This window comes from Pelophylax lessonae (assembly GCF_965119305.1).
Source record: "Pelophylax lessonae genome assembly, chromosome: 4".
NCBI classification, from domain to species: domain Eukaryota; kingdom Metazoa; phylum Chordata; class Amphibia; order Anura; family Ranidae; genus Pelophylax; species Pelophylax lessonae.
Genome location: NC_138771.1, coordinates 13,134,951 through 13,151,541, shown reverse-complemented (window position 1 = coordinate 13,151,541; position 16,591 = coordinate 13,134,951). Strand labels below are relative to the sequence as shown.

The 16,591-nt window shown below is 47.0% G+C and overlaps 1 protein-coding gene across 1 annotated transcript in view; it reads left to right on the top strand.

Moving 5' to 3' along the window:
- Positions 1–16,591, top strand: part of ADAMTS7 (ADAM metallopeptidase with thrombospondin type 1 motif 7) — a gene marked incomplete at its 5' end in the record, with an annotated part of 217,485 nt that overhangs the window by 84,669 nt on the left and 116,225 nt on the right. Inside the window, 3 exon segments of the mRNA XM_082252994.1 lie at positions 5,372–5,516; positions 5,883–5,975; positions 11,112–11,257. Of these exon segments, the coding sequence (XP_082109120.1) occupies positions 5,372–5,516; positions 5,883–5,975; positions 11,112–11,257 (384 nt within the window).

Here is a 16,591-nt window from a genome sequence, read left to right as displayed (position 1 = left end):
TTATATTAGGGTCCCCATCAGAGTTCTCCCTAACATTATGGTCCTCATCAGAGCTGCCCTTACATCAGGTTCCCTATTAGTCACTCCTTTTATCAGAGTCCCCCCCCCCTTACAGTAGGGCACCCATCAGTCTCCCCTTACATCAAGGTCCCCATCAGAGTGTCCCTTACTTTAGAGCCCCCCTTTCCATTAGGGTACCCATCAGAATCCCCCCTTACAACAGAGTCCCTCCTTATATCAATGTCCCCCTTACATCAAATTCCCCATCAGAATTACACCTAAATGAAGTTTTGTCCTCCTGTGAATGCTGGAGATAACGTGTCATTGGTTGAGAGGAAGCCGGTGGTCCTAGCAACCAATGGATGGGGATAATGACAACACAGCAGGAGGAACCTGCATTGGGCACTGCAGGGTTGGGGGTAGAAGTTAAGAACATAGGCAGCCACTGTTGACCTAACCCTAAATCTTTGCACATTGAGGATATGCCGCCAACTCCCAGCTACGGCCGGATGAAATCCTGTAGTGGGCCAATTAGGGCCCACAGGCTGTATTTTGGAGACTCCTATTTTGATGGTTATTGGTTTAAGTAAGTGGGAGGAATAGTTCCCCATCATTTGTATTGGTGGGAGGAATAGTGCCCTATCACTGATGTCAGTGGGAGCAATAGTGCCTCATTGTTGGGTGTCAGTGGGAGGAATAGTGCCCCATCGTTGGTGTCAGTGGGAGGAAAAGTGCCCCATTTTTTGTGTCAGTGGGAGGAATAGTACCCCATTGTTGGTGTCAGTGGGAGGAATAGTGCCTCATTGTTGGTGTCAGTGGGAGGAATAGTGCCCCATTGTTGGTGTCAGAAGGGGAGGGATAGTGCCCCATTGTTGGTGTCAGTGGGAGGAATAGTTCCCCATTGTTGGTGTCAGTGGAAGGAAAGGTGCCCCATTGTTGGTGTCAGTGGGAGGAAAAGTGCCCCATTGTTAGGGGTTCAGTGGAAGGAAAAGTGCTCCATTGTTGGTGTCAGTGGGAAGAATAGTGCCCCATTGCTAGGGGTTCAGTGGAAGGAAAAGTGCCCCATTGTTGGTGTCAGTGGGAGGAATAGTGCCCCATTGTTGGTGTCAGTGGGAGGAATAGTGCCCCATTGTTGGTGTCAGTGGGAGGGAGAGTGCCCCATTGTTGGTGTCAGTGGGAGGGATAGTGCCCCATTGTTGGTGTCAGTGGCAGGAATAGTTCCCCATTGTTGGTGTCAGTGGGAGGAAAAGTTCCCCGTTGTTGGTGTCAGTGGGTGGAATAGTGCCACATTTTTGGTGTCAGTGGGAGGAATAGTGCCCCATTGTTGGTGTCAGTGGGAGGCATAGTACCCATTGTTGGTGTCAGTGGGAGGCATAGTACCCCATTATTGGTGTCAGTGGGAGGAATAGTGCCCCGTTTTGGCATCAGTGGGTGAAATAGTGCCCCATTGTTGGTGTCAGTGGAAGGAATAGTGCCCCATCATTGGTGTCAGTGGGAGGAATAGTACCCCATTGTTGGTGTCAGTGGAAGGAATAATGCCCCATCATTGGTATCAGTGGGAGGAATAGTGCCCCATCATTGGTGTCAGTGGGAGGAATAGTGCCCCATCATTGGTGTCAGTGGGTGGAATAGTGCCCCATTATTGGTGTCAGTGGGGTGGAATAGTGCCCCATTGTTGGTGTCAGTGGAAGGAATAGTGCACATCATTGGTATCAGTGGGAGGAATAGTGCCCCATCATTGGTGTCAGTGGGGAGGAATAGTGTCCCATCATTGGTGTCAGTGGGAGGAAAAGTGCCCCGTTTTGGCATCAGTGGGTGGAATAGTACCCCATTGTTGGTGTCAGTGGGAGGCATAGTGCCCCATTGTTGGGTGTCAGTGGGAGGTATTATGCCCAACTGTTAGTAGTGGAAGGAATAGTACCCCATCACTGGTGTCAGCAGAAGCAATAGTACCTCATATCAGTGTGGGGGGGGGGGGGCAGTGCCCCAAGGGCTGGATAAAGGAAAGCAAAGGGCAGCATCTGGTCCATGGATCACAGTTTTCATACCTCTGTTATAATTTATAGATCACATTGATTGCCTTACATAAATACTCCAGCTGGAGATTCAATTAACAAAAGAGAAGCAATAAAAGAAGTACAGTCTTTTGATCTAAATGAAGTTAGGAGGTCGCTCTTTATTTGAATATACGGAATCTCCAACCATACTTTGCACAGGTTGGCATAGATAGTTCCACTTCTCCAGTATGAGATATCTCCGGTTCAGCGTTATTACTGCACCCATTACAAAGACAGATCTTGGTGTCATGCTTCATAAAGTGATTCTCCACCACAATGTAGAGGTATGGTTGAAGGAAAAGATGGGGGAATCCAACTACAAGAGGGATGACACCTTTCTTATGGCCTTCTGAAAACTTATGGAGATACTATTTAGGGCAGAAAAAAATAAAAATAAAATCTACCAATATCTGTTGAAGATTCAACCCACTGGTGACCTGCCAAAATGTCAATATGGAGTTGGTCTTTAATGATTTTAATATTATTTATTTATTTTAGGTAATTATATATCGCCGTCAATTTACGCAGCGCTTTACATATACTGTATATTGTACATTCACATCAGTCCCTGCCCTCAAGGAGCTTACAATCTAATCTCACATTCATTCATACACATACTAGGGGCCAATTTAGACAGGAGCCTGTAAGAATATTTAATAATAATATCTCACGCTCGTACTTCATTATGTCAGAATATTTATACTGCTCTGAATATAGCAGTGTCTATTTATGGTTAATAAGCAAAGATCTATGAGAAAGGAGAGTCTTCACCTATTGCCACAAATCAATATGTCGTGAATCCGACAAGCTAATTAACCTACCAGCATGTCTTTGGTGTTACATAGTTACATAGTTACATAGTAGGTGAGGTTGAATAAAGACAATAGTCCATCCAGTTCAACCTGTGTAGGGGTGTGGGAGGAAACCGGAGTACCCAGGGGAAACCGACGCAGGCACTGGGAGAACATTAGTATAAAACTCTGATGTGATCAAACATGGAGGCAGGATGGTGCTACATTTTATATCCATATAATATGTAAATATAACAATTTTGACACCGTTGATGACGTTTGTTTTTAAAAGGCAAAAAGCAACGTGCAAAGTACAAAAATCCATTGTAACTGATTGAGTATACTTTTTTTTATTGCTACTGTATATCTACTCTAAGATAATGACTGTTGAACCAGATAGGTTGCCCTGGTCTGTTGCATTTAGCGCATCATTAGTGTTATTTCCATGATCTTATTAAAGGAAGGAAAGCTAGGTAACTTTAATTCATCTGTCTCCACTGCTTTGGGCTGTTCTGGGCCCACTGGTTGCAGGTTTGATTGTTTCCTCCGGCCTTCTGGACGGTTGCGAAATGTAGTGGGCTGGAAAGGCAAATCAGCAATGTAAATATTTATGTTGTCTTAGCCAATCCCTGGGGGAGGGTTCCCAGAAGGTGGCTGGGGGAGTGCATAAATAGTCGAGGGTTTTGATCTGCCCTGTTCTTGTCGAGGAGGAGAAGTTTCCAACCTGAAATGCTGCCACCCTTGTAGACAGTCCTGCTGAACTCTACCTGTGCTCATCAAGGTTCCTGCTATGCTAAAGCTGGGGGGCCTGTTTGCGGAAAGTCTCTGGAATTAACCAAGGGTTTTAACTATAGATCTGGTTTGGAGCATTCACTGGAGAAATGTCTGCCTGATATTGGAGGGAGGCATCCAAGTATCAATGGATATTGTGAGTACAGACCTGAGTGCAGGATCCTGGTGACTTTTGCTGCTGCTAACCAGGGCTTCTGATAGGGGGGGGGGGGGCACACAGTTGGGGCCCCAACAGCAAGGGGAATCAGTGCAGTTGGGAGGAGAGGCAATTACAGAAGGAAGCCCTTTGCGACTCTCTGCAGCAGTTGAAAGCCAGTTTCTCCCCCTCCTGCTAGCTTCCACCTGCTGCAGGGAGAGACACAGACACAGAGCATCGTTCCTTTAATTGCTTCTGTGACACTGATCCCCCTCCCTGTTCTGCCTGCTTCTGACCCCCCTCCCTCCTTCCCATGTGCCCCCATATCAATGTGAAGTCCCCCCCCCCCCTCCCGCAGCGCTGCTGGCTTCCCTGCCCTGTAAAAAAAAAAAAAAAATTGTAAAAAAAAAAAAAAAAAATTAAACATAGTAGTAAATAATTTGAAATAATTGTAAAATAAAATAATTGTAAATATTTTTAACATTTAAAAAGAAAGTTTTACATAAAACAAAAAAAAGGGCTAATTCGCACAGGTTCTCTGTTATGTTTGTGTCCGCTAATAATGATTTTAGTGCATTTTTAGTAAAAATATTGTCTTAATAAATTTGAGGGGGGGGGGGGGGGAGAAGGGGCTGCCAGGCAGGCTGTACGGGGCCCTGTTATTTCTAACAGCAGCCCTGCTGCTATCATCCCTTTGTATCAGAACTAGTGCTTGACTGGCTTGGGATTTTTCTGAACATTTTCTGGGCCACGATCGGTGGCGGCTGGTTCATTGGGGGAGCAGGGGCGCTGCCCTCCCCCATCCATTCGTCCGTCCCCCTAATCTACATGCAGGGCGCCGAACGCATGGATTCCAATGGGGTTTTTTTTTGAAGCACGTGATTAGAGCCAGAGGCTCTAATAGGCTTCAAAAAAGGGTGGGCTCGGGGCAGAGAGCACTGCCCCTGAGCCCACCCAGTTGTGTGACAATAGCGAATGAATATTCGCTATCTTTACACAGATCCTCCTCCCAGCCAATCAGGAAGCGGGTCCTGAGACCTGTTTCCCGATTGTACCAAAGGAGAGGCCATGCTATTGGCCAAGGAGGAGGAGGAGGGAGGAGACGCAGGGGAACCCGCTGCCGCCATTGGGGAAAGTCGCCGCCGCTCCAGGGTTAGTGAGCCAGTGACGGGGGGGGGGGGATGGTATGGTGTGCCAGTGGTGTGGTCCAGGGGTTGGGTATGGTGTGGTCCATGTGCCGCCCCCCCTCCCCCCGGCCCATGGAGCACCAGCCACCACTGGCCACCATTAAAGGGGACTGTCCTAAGCATTAGTGCTAGAGTAAAGAGTGTCCTCCCATATCTGTTCAGAGTCAATGGCGTATCCCACAGCTACCTATGCCTTATCCAAGTTTATTCAACAATAAGCAACCCCTAGGCCTAGACTGTTCATTGAGCCAGAAATAGTGACTGTTGCTGTGTGCCTGGCTGCCGCTTTACTCAATTGGGAGAGGAACCTTATTGCATCCAGTGGCCCCTGCGTGGGTGAGCACAAGATAGGTCTGATGGATGTTTATTTATTGGTGACACTATATTTTTTTGCTTATTCCTTTACAGCCGAGGTTGGGGGCTTTGCTTGGATGACCCCCCCAGTAAGGAGTTACTTAATTTCCCTTCTGTTCCTCCGGGAGTCCTGTATGATGTTGGACATCAATGCCGCCTTCAGTATGGATCAGCTTCCACCTTTTGCCAGGACATTGATGTAAGATTCTGATTATCACTTGGTTGAAAGGTGATTTAGCATATGTATAATCAGGGCCACTAATAAGACTATACAGTACGGCCTTCCTGTACCGGGCCCAGGCCCCATCACTTGAATAGGGGGGCCCAGGCACCTGCCGAGCAGGAGGGCTGGCTGTACTGCCTTTTTGCCAACTCTTGTAGTGCCGTATTGCAAAAAATGACCTGGTCATTAAGAGGGAAAACCTTCCGGTCCAGAAGTGGTTAAAGTACGTACCACGACACTACATGTACTGACAGTTTAGGATCTATGGTATTCTGTAACATCTGTTCATAGAACTTACCTCAACCAAACTATTTTCATACTATATTTCCATTTCCATTACAGAATGTATGTAACTCGTTGTGGTGTTCTGTTGGCAGCACGTGTCATTCCAAGCTTGATGCTGCAGTAGATGGAACTACTTGCGGAGAAAACAAGGTATGTACTAAAGCAGTGGTTCTCAACTACTGTCCTCAGGACCCACTAACAGGCCAGATTTTAAAGAGGAACTGCAGTCTGCTCACATAATTTGTAATAAAAACACCTTTGCCATTCTGAAGCTTCCCTCCAACCACTTTGCATATTATTTTATATGTACTGTGATTCTGTACTTGGGGATGGGATCAGTAGCAGAGGGTTGCTGTTGGGGGATGGGATCAGTGGCAGAGGGTTGGTGGGAAGGATAGTATCAGTGGCAGAGGGATGGTGGGGGGGGGGGGTGTTAGGGATGGGATAAGTGGCAGAGGGATGCTGGGATGGTGGTGGAGGGATGGGATCAGGGGCAGAGGGATGGTGGAGGGATGGGATCAGGGGCAGAGGGATGGTGGAGGGATGGAATCAGGGGCAGAGGGATGGTGTAGGGATGGGATCAGGGGCAGAGGGATGGTGGTGGGGGGGTGAATGGGATCAGTGGCAGAGGGATGGTGGGAGGGATGGGATCAGTGGGAGTGGGAGAGGGATAGTGGGGGGAGACTGGGATGGTGGGAGGGATAGGATCAGTGGCAGAGGGATGGTGGGAGGGATGGGATCAGTGGCAGAGGGATGGTGGGAGGGATGGGATCAGTGGGAGAGGGATAGTGGGGGGGAGACTGGGATGGTGGGAGGGATAGGATCAGTGGCAGAGGGATGGTGGGGGATAGGGATGGGACGGTGGTGGAGCAATGGGATTAGGGGCAGAGGGATGGTGGGGGGGGGGAGGTGGGATGGTGATGGAGGAATGGGATCAAGGGCAGAGTGATGGTGGAAGGGATGGGATTAGTGGCAGAGGGTTGGTGGGGGGGATGGGATGGAGGGATGGGATCAGTGGCAGAGGGATATTGGGGGGGATGGGATGATAACGCTGGCACTTACCTGTTTTGAGTGTCAGTTGATCCCCCCTCCTTGCTCAGCACTCTCAGCCTGGCTTTACAGTGCCTCCGGTAGCAGCTCTCCCAACATGGGGACCCTGTCTTCACATTGGCTCACACAGGGGAGATCTCCTCTCCCTTCACTCTACTGGCCCATCTGCTGATCAGCTGACTTTCTCCTATACCTGACATTGATCTGCTTGGAGGAATGGGCGCAGTGCTGTGCCGGTAGCAGTGAGTGTTCACTCAGGCACAGTGACTGCATAATAATGTCCCGACTAACATGATGCCGGCAATTAGTGGCGGCAGCAGCAGGTGGCACCCACAGTGTACACCTATGTCTGGGACATATTGCCCCGACCATTGCCTAGAAGCAGCGGTAGTGACTGGCAGGCGCCCCCCCCCCACAGTGTTGGAACTCCAGGGCCCAATCACAAGTGCGAATACTGCAACCCTGGTAGTTCCGCCACTGCAAAGGGTGCCAAATCTGGGCTGTATGGTAGGTAGAGAACCACTAACCAGCCAAATTAGCCGATTGCCCAATTTTTTGCCAAAGATATGTGTGGTGAATGTGAATCAGTTTCAGATTCTTGTTGGGTCTCTTCCTCCTAATGGCTTCTCTAAGCTTCTTAAATGTCTAAATGTACCACTTGCTGGTCACCCTATGCCCACGTTCTAGAAAATCAAGGAGGATGATGCCCGTGTCATCCCAAAAAACAGTAATCTTGACTTGACTCACCTCGTGCTGATCTCTGGCTTTTGAATCTCTTATTCCTCAGGGAAGAGGTATGACACTTTTCCGTGGACTGATTCTTCATTTCTGGATAATAAAGACTCATCCTCATTTTATCCCCTGTCACCAGATAGTGTCTTCATTGGCTTCAGATGCTTTCAGCAGATCAGAGTAGACTTCCACCCTTCTCTTTCTTTAAATCTGGTGTCAACTGCTGAGGTACCCACTTTGCACACGTTTTCCAATACCCCGAGCTTTCCACCTTCTTCTGTATGACCACAGTCCAGGTTTGCAGCAAGCTCACAGATTGCGGCTCATCTGTCCAACGTGAAACAATTTGTCCACTCACTGACGATTCGCGTCAGTTGTCGCAGTTGATGGTTGGTTCTTAGTGCTGGTTTCCCCATCCTTCTTCATCCATCTGTGCACATTGCTCTTGTCAATGGTGTCATCTCCGTAAACATTTTGTAGCTTTCTGTGGATGTCAACCAGCCTGCACCTTCGCCAAAAACTCAATGACGGCACGTTGCTTCTGCATGGAATCCATTATTTACCTGCAATGAAAAAGAAGAGAATAGAGATACTATAGAGCAGGGATGTTAAACTCAATTTCATTGCTGGCCCCATCAGCATTATGGTTGCCCTCAAAGGTCCGGTTGTATCTGTAAGACTATATAAATGTATCCACTCTTTATCATATTAAATAATTAAAAGGGAAAGATTGCAGCGCTATGGACAAAATTAATATATCACAAAAAAGTGTCCTACATGAAATAAAGGAAAATATATACAGCATCTCACAAAAGTAAGTACACCCCTCAAATTTTTGTAAATATTTTATTCTATCTTTTCATGTGACAACGCTGAAGAAATGACACTTTGCTACAATTTAAAGTAGTGAGTGTACAGCTTGTATAACAGTGTAAATTTGCTGTCCCCTCAAAATAAGGGGAGGAGAGTTTTGCTGTCACATAAAGCTCATACATCTTGGGGGGTGGGCGCAATTTGGCATGTTCGCCCTGGGCTCTAGATGACCTTGTCAAATTTAAGTGACCTATGTAAGTTAATAAGAGAGTTATGTCTTCTTTTATATTACTTTGGTACAGCCAAGGCTGCTGATGGGGGGGACCACAAGTCCTCCTGTAGGGGGCCTGGGCACACAGGGGGGCCCCAACAGCACGGGGAATTGGTGCGGAGGGGCAATTATAGAAGGGAGCCCTGTGCGGCTCTCAGCAGCAGCTGAAAGCCAGTTTCTCCCCCTCCTGCCAGCTTTCAGCTGCTGCAGGGAGAGACACAGACACACAGGGCATCGTTCCTGTATTTTTTTCTCTGACACCGATCCACCTCCCAGTCCTGCCTGCTTCTGACCCCCCTCTACCCATTTCCCCCCCCCCCCCTTTCACTGTGCCGTTCCCCCTCCCAGAGCGCTGCAGGCTTCCCTGTCCTGTAAAAAAAAATTAACAAATTAAAAAAAAAAAAAAAATGTAAATATTGTAATAAATCATTTTAAAATAATTGTAAAATAAAATAATTGTAAACATTTTTAACATTTGAAAAAAAAATTATATATTTGTTTTTTTATGTAAAAAAACAATTAAAAAGGGCTAATTCGCACAGGTTCTCTGTTATTTTTGTGTCTGTTAATAATGAAACTAGTGTATTTTTAGTGAAAATATTGTCTTGATATATTTCGGGGGGGGGGGGGGGGGGGCCCTGCCAGGTAGGTTGTACGGGCCCCCGTGATTTCTAACAGCAGCCCTGGGTACAGCCTTGGAAGTTTACTGGGGAATGTTTATGTTATTGTGCGCTGTGTAATAAACTAATCAAGGCTGAGGGGTTTATTAAACCCGATTCCAAAAAAGTTGGGACACTGTAGAATGCAATGATGTGGAAGTTTCAAATTGCAATATTTTATTCAGAATACAACATAGATGACATATCAAATGTTTAAACGGAGAAATTGTATCATTTTAAGGGAAAAATACGTTGATTTTAAATTTCATGGCATCAACACATCTCAAAAAAGTTGTGACAAGGCCATGTTTACCACTGTGGCATCCCCTCTTCTTTTTATAACAGTCTGCAAACGTCTGGGGACTGAGGAGAAGTTGCTGAAGTTTAGGAATAGGAATGTTGTCCCATTCTTGTCTAATACAGGCTTCTAGTTCCTCAACTGTCTTAGGTCATCTTTGTCGCATCTTCCTCTTTATGATGCGCCAAATGTTTTCTATGGGTGAAAGATCTGGACTGCAGGCTGGCCATTTCAGTACCCGGATCCTTCTTCTACGCAGCCATGATGGTGTAATTGATGCAGTATGTGGTCTGGCATTGTCATGTTGGAAAATGCAAGGTCTTCCCTGAAAGAGACGACGTCTGGATGGGAGCATATGTTGTTCTAGAACTTGGATAAACCTTTCAGCATTGATTGCGCCTTTCCAGATGTGTAAGCTGCCCATGCCACACGCACTCATGCAACCCCCATACCATCAGAGATGCAGACTTCTGAACTGAGCGCTGAGAACAACTTGGGTTGTCCTTGTCCTCTTTAGTCCGGATGACATGGCGTCCCAGTTTTCCAAAAAGAACTTCAAATTTTGATTCGTCTGACCACAGAACAGTTTTCCACTTTGCCACAGACCATTATAAATGAGCCTTGGCCCAGAGAAAACGCCTGCGCTTCTGGATCATGTTTAGATATGGCTTCTTTTTTGGCCTATAGAATTTTAGCCGGCAACGGTGAATGGCACGGTGGATTGTATTCACCGACAATGTTGTCTGGAAGTATTCCTGAGCCCATGTTGTGATTTCCATTACAGTAGCATTCCTGTATGTGATGCAGTGCCGTCTAAGGGCCCGAAGATCACCGCCATCCAGTATGGTTTTCCAGCCTTGACCCTTACACACAGAGATTGTTCCAGATTCTCTGAATCTTTGGATGATATTATGTACTGTAGATGATGATAATTTCAAACTCTTTGCAATTTTTCTCTGAGAAACTCCTTTCTGATATTGCTCCACTATTTTTCGCCGCAGCATTGAGGGAATTGGTGATCCTCCGCCCATCTTGACTTTTGAGAGACACTGCCACTCTTAGAGGCTCTTTTTTTACCCAGTCATGTTGCCAATTGACCGAATAAGTTGCAAATTGGTCCTCCAGCTGTTCTTTATATGTACATATAACTTTTCCGGCCTCCTATTGCTACCTGTCCCAACTTTTTTGGAATTTGTAGCTCTCATGAAATCCAAAATGAGCCAATATTTGGCATGACATTTCAAAATGTCTCACTTTCAACATTTGATATGTTATCTCTATTATATTGTGAATAAAATATAAGTTTATGAGATCTGTAAATTAGTCCGTTCCTTTTTTATTCACAATTTGTACAGTGTCCCAACTTTTTTGGAATTAGGTTTGTACTTTAATTTAGTGGAAAGCAATAGTTTTCACCAGTTGTGACATGAGTGGTAAAACATTTTCGTGTGGTTGCCTTGCAGTGGTGTTTTGGTGGTGACTGTGTGCCTGTCGGTCATCGTCCTACAGCGGTGGATGGGTCATGGGGTTCCTGGAGCTCATGGACTTCCTGTACTCGCACATGTGGAGCTGGGATTCAGAGCGCAGAGCGGCACTGCAGCAACCCAACGTATGTAAACTTCTTCAGGGTCTGGGTTCGGAGTCACTATTGGGTTCCCTGCTATTATTATTTCCTGCTGGTTTTTCTAATTAATATTTGAATGATATATTGATTGTTTTAAAGAATCTGACATAGTGGCCATCAGTGGATGTTTGTGAGCTGGATTGCTCCTCAGACAAGGATAGAGATGATTGTGGTGAGCTATTCATACATGCCAAACTACGCCCCCCCTTCTCTTAGGGTTAAGGTCAAGGCGCCCCCCATCCCTGCAATAAACCATTGCACCCAGGGCAACCTCCCAGGAAGGGGGTGAAAGTGCCCTGTATTTAAGTGGTTAAGGGGAACCCTATGAAATAATTAAAAAATAAACAGCATGGGGTCCCCCCCCAACATCTATACTAGGCCCTTTTCCGAGCATGCAGCCTGGCAGGCCAGGAAAGGGTGGGACAAGCGAGCGCCTCCCCCTCCAGAACCATACCATGCTGCTTGCCCTCAACATGTGGAGGGTGCTATGGGGAGCCCCCCAAAGCACCTTGTCCCCATGTTAATGGGGACAAGGGCCTTTTCCCGAGAAACCAGTGCTGTGGTTGAGGGGGTCTGCGGGTGGGGGGCTTATCGGAATCTGGAAGCCCTCTTTTACAAGCAGGCCCCCAGATCTCAGCCCCCCCATGTGAATGGGTATTGGGTACATCGTACCCTTTTACCAAAAAAGTGTAAAAGAAGTAAAAACAGCAGGAAACAGTTTTTGACAATTCCTTTATTAAAAAGAAAAAAAAAATAGCGTCCCTCGATGTAAATTCATCGTCAATCGCGATGCTTGCCGGAACCGAAAAATAGAAAAAATTATAAATGCCACACCGGGTGATGTAACAGGTAGCCTATTATGAGGAAAAGTGTTTTTTTTGCAATTTCTCTATTTTTTGGCTTGGCGGGCGTCCTGATTGACGATGGATTTACATCGAGGGACAATATTTTTTTCTTTTTAATAAAGGACTTGTCAAAAACTGTTTCCTGTGGTTTTTACTTTTTTACACCATTCACATGGGGGGGGGGGATCTGGGGACCCACTTGGTAAAGGGGGCTTCCAGGTTCCGATAAGCCCCCCACCCGCAGACCCCGACAACCAGCCCCCCTGCCCCAAAGCACCCCCCCCCCCCCATGTTGAGGGCCTGTGGCCTAGTACTGTATGGTTCAGGAGAGGGGTAAGCTTGCTTCTCCCCCCTGCACTGCTCACTCGCCCCCCCCCCCCTTTCCTGACCTCCTGGGCTGCATGCTTGCATAAGGGCCTCACCAGTTCCCTTCAATGCAGCCTTAAGAGTGCCCATCAATTCAACCTCACCTGTGCCCATCAATGCAGCCTGATCAGTGCCCATCAATGCCCATTAATGCAGCCTCATCTGTGCCCATCAATGCAACCTTCCATTTGCCCGTAAATGCAGCCTCCCATGTGCCCATAAATGATGCCTCATCTGTGCCTATTAAGCAGCCTCACCAGTGTCCATCAATGCAACCTCACTGGTGCCCATCAATGCAGCCTGATCAGTGCCCATCAATACAGCCTAATTTATTCCCATAAATGCAGCCTCACCTGTGTCCAACAATGCCTACTCTCTAGTGCCCATGAATGCAGCCTCACCAGTGTCCATCAATGCAACCTCACCCGTGCCCATCAATGCAGCCTGATCAGTGCCCATCAATGCCGCCTCACATGTGCCAATCAATGCAGCCTCACCTGTGTACATTAATGCAGCTTAACGTGTGCCCCTCAATGCAGCCTCACCTGTGCCCATCAACGTAGCCTCACCTGTGCCCATCAATGCAGTCTGACCAGTGCAGGTGAAGAGAGAGGAGAGGAAGAGGAAGGATAATCACAGAGCAGGGATCGCCCCACTGTAACAGCTTTCATTTGAATTGCTCACCATCACACACAGCACCGCCTCTTGGATCGGCTCCTATGATAGACGTCACACGTCCCGGTGTTCTGTCTATCAAAGGAGCTGGGCCAGGAGGCGGTGCTGTGTGGGATGGCAAGCACCCGGCAACTCAAATGAAAGCTGTTACAGCTGGGCGATACCCGCTCTGTGATTATCCGGCCTGGCTGAGTTCTTCTTCTCCTCTCTCTTCAACTGGGCGATCGCTGGGAGAACGGCTCTCGAGGCAGCCCTACACTCACACGCAATCTTTTTCCACTCCTAAAATGCGAGCAGGCGAGTTGAAAATTTGAGGGCTGCCATAGACTTTAGAGTTTGCATGTTCGCTAGAACCTATTCCCTGTTCGAGATGTTCTGGTGCAAACCGAACAGAGGGGTGTTCGGCCCATCCCTACTGCTGATAAGAAAATGTATTTAGCAGTTGATAGTTATGTAAATAATAGCATTTACATGTTCTGTTCTGTGTACTGTGTGAGACCAGATATAGTGAATGCAGGGTGCTGGGGAGCTCGGATATAGTGAATGCAGAGTCCTGGGGAGCTCAGATATACTGAATGCAGAGTTCTGGGGAGACCAGATGTAGTGAATGCAAATGGGGAGACCAGATATAGTGAATGCAGGGTCCTGGGGAGACCAGATATAGTGAATGCAGAGTCCCGGGGAGCTCAGATATAGTGAATGCAGAGTCCTGGGGAGACCAGATATTGTGAATGCAGGGTCCTGGGGAGATCAGATATAGTGAATGCAGGCTCCTGGGGAGATCAGATATAGTGAATGCAGGCTCATGGGGAGACCAGATATAGTGAATGCAGGCTCCTGGGGAGACCAGATATTGTGAATGCAGGCTCCTGGGGAGACCAGGTATAGTGAATTCAGGCTCCTGGGGAGATCAGATATAGTGAATGCAGATAGAGAGACAAGATATAGTGAATGCAGAGTCCTGGGGAGACCAGATATAGTGAATGCAGAGTACTGGGGAGACCAGATATAGTGAATGCAGAGTACTGGGGAGACCAGATATAGTGACTGTAGGCTCCTGGGGAGACCATATATAGTGAATGCAGATGGGGAGACCAGATATAGTGAATTCAGGCTCCTGGGGAGATCAGATATAGTGAATTCAGGCTCCTGGGGAGATCAGATATAGTGAATGCAGGCTCCTGGGGAGACCAGATATTGTGAATGCAGGCTCCTGGGGAGACCAGATATAGTGAATTCAGGCTCCTGGGGAGATCAGATATAGTGAATTCAGGCTCCTGGGGAGATCAGATATAGTGAATGCAGGCTCCTGGGGAGACCAGATATTGTGAATGCAGGCTCCTGGGGAGATCAGATATAGTGAATTCAGGCTCCTGGGGAGATCAGATATAGTGAATGCAGATAGAGAGACAAGATATAGTGAATGCAGAGTCCAGGGGAGACCAGATATAGTGAATGCAGAGTACTGGGGAGACCAGATATAGTGACTGTAGGCTCCTGGGGAGACCAGATATAGTGAATGCAGATGGAGAGACCAGATATAGTGAATGCAGGGTCCTGAGTTTAATAACACTTGCTATGCCTACTTTTGCATTACTCAGGTGTGAGGGCTTGTTCACACTTGCTTCGGTCACAGAAGAGTGATCTGTATATACCATAAACCATAGGTATTGGGAAGTGTTGCTCGTAACTGACTTCAGAAAGTTTGTAATGCAAGTATGTAATATTGGTAAGTTTGAGGTCAAAATCAGCAGTGACCCAGTCAGGGCCTAAGGTGATACCTTACAGCTAAGGCTCTATGGCCACAAGTGTCAATCCCATGAGGATGGTTGACAGACTCCTCCAGCTTTAACAAACATCAGTTGATGCAGAAGATGTCCTCTTAGCCTCTGTTTGATCTGCCATTTCCATGGTGCTGCATATGTTACACCGACCATTTGTTGGCTTGACATTTTGGTTGAGAGCCCAAGCAGCTGTTACAGATATCATTCATGGCATGCCGTGAATGTAACTGTTTTGGAAAACAGTTAAACCAATTGATTTGGTTTTGCTTAAAAGTGGATGTAAACCCGTATATATATATATATATATATATATATATATATATATATATATATATATATATATATACTGTATATATATATATATACCCCCAGTGAAGTGACTGGCCTCAGGTGATACCCAGAGATGAAACAAGTCCTCCTACATAAGCTGTACCTGTTTATCTGCAGTCTTCTCTTCTCTACAGCTGTTCAAAGTGCAGAAATTATGCAGCTTCTCTGAGCTTTCAGAAAGCAGGGGGCAGGGAGCCGCGTAACACTCTAAAGAGCTCAGTGAGAGCTGATTGGAGGGATGAGACACACTACCTTCACACAGCACACAGGAACATAGCTGAGGATGTAAATCACAGGCTGTGTGCTGGAGCTCCCTCCCCTGTCACCTGTTTATCTCTTGGTGTCAGAAATGACTCAGGCCGAAGGCAGAGGAACCAGTCAGTAGACAGAAATTACACTTAGTGCTCTGGATTAAGACAAGTACACACTATAGAGCGAGCAGGAGTCTTCAAAATTTCTAAACAAAGGGCCAGTTTACTGTCCGTCACATTTTAGGGGACCGGACTGTGGCCAGTGGGGGTAGAAAATGCCCCAACGTCAGTGGGAGTAAACCATGGTGGGATTAATAGTGCCCCATCATTGGTACCAGTGAGAGGAATAGTGCCCTATCATTGGTGTCAGTGGGAGGAATAGTGCTCCATCATTGGTGTCAGTGGGAGGAATAGTGCCCCATCATTGGTGTCAGAGGGAGGAATAGTGGCCCATCATTGGTGTCAGTGAGAGGAATAGTGCCCCATCATTGGTGTCAGTGGGAGGAATAGTGCCCTATCATTGGTATCAGTGGGAGGAATAAGGCCCCATCATTGGTGTCAGTGGGAGGAATAGTGCCCCATCATTGGTGTCAGCGGGAGGAATAGTGCTACATCGTTAGTGTCAGTGGGAGAAATAGCACCCCATTAGTGTCAAGGGGAGGAATAGTGCCCCATCACTGGTGTCAGTGGGAGGAATAGTGCCCCATCACTGGTGTCAGTGGGAGGAATAGTGCCCCATCATTGGTGTTAATGGGAGGAATAGTGCCCCATCATTGGTATCAGTGGGAATAATATTGCCCCATTATTGGTATTTGTGGGAGGAATAGTGCCCCATCATTAGTGTCAAGGGGAGGAATAGTGCCCCTTCATTGGTATCAGTGGGATGAATAGTGCCCCATCATTGGTGTCAGTGGGAGCAATAGTGCCCCATCATTGGTGTCAGTGGGAATAATAGTGCCCCATTATTGGTATTAGTGGGAGGAATAGTGCCCCATCATTGGTATCAGTGGATTGAACAGTGCCCCATCGTTGATATCAGTGGGAATATTAGTGCCCCATCATTGCATT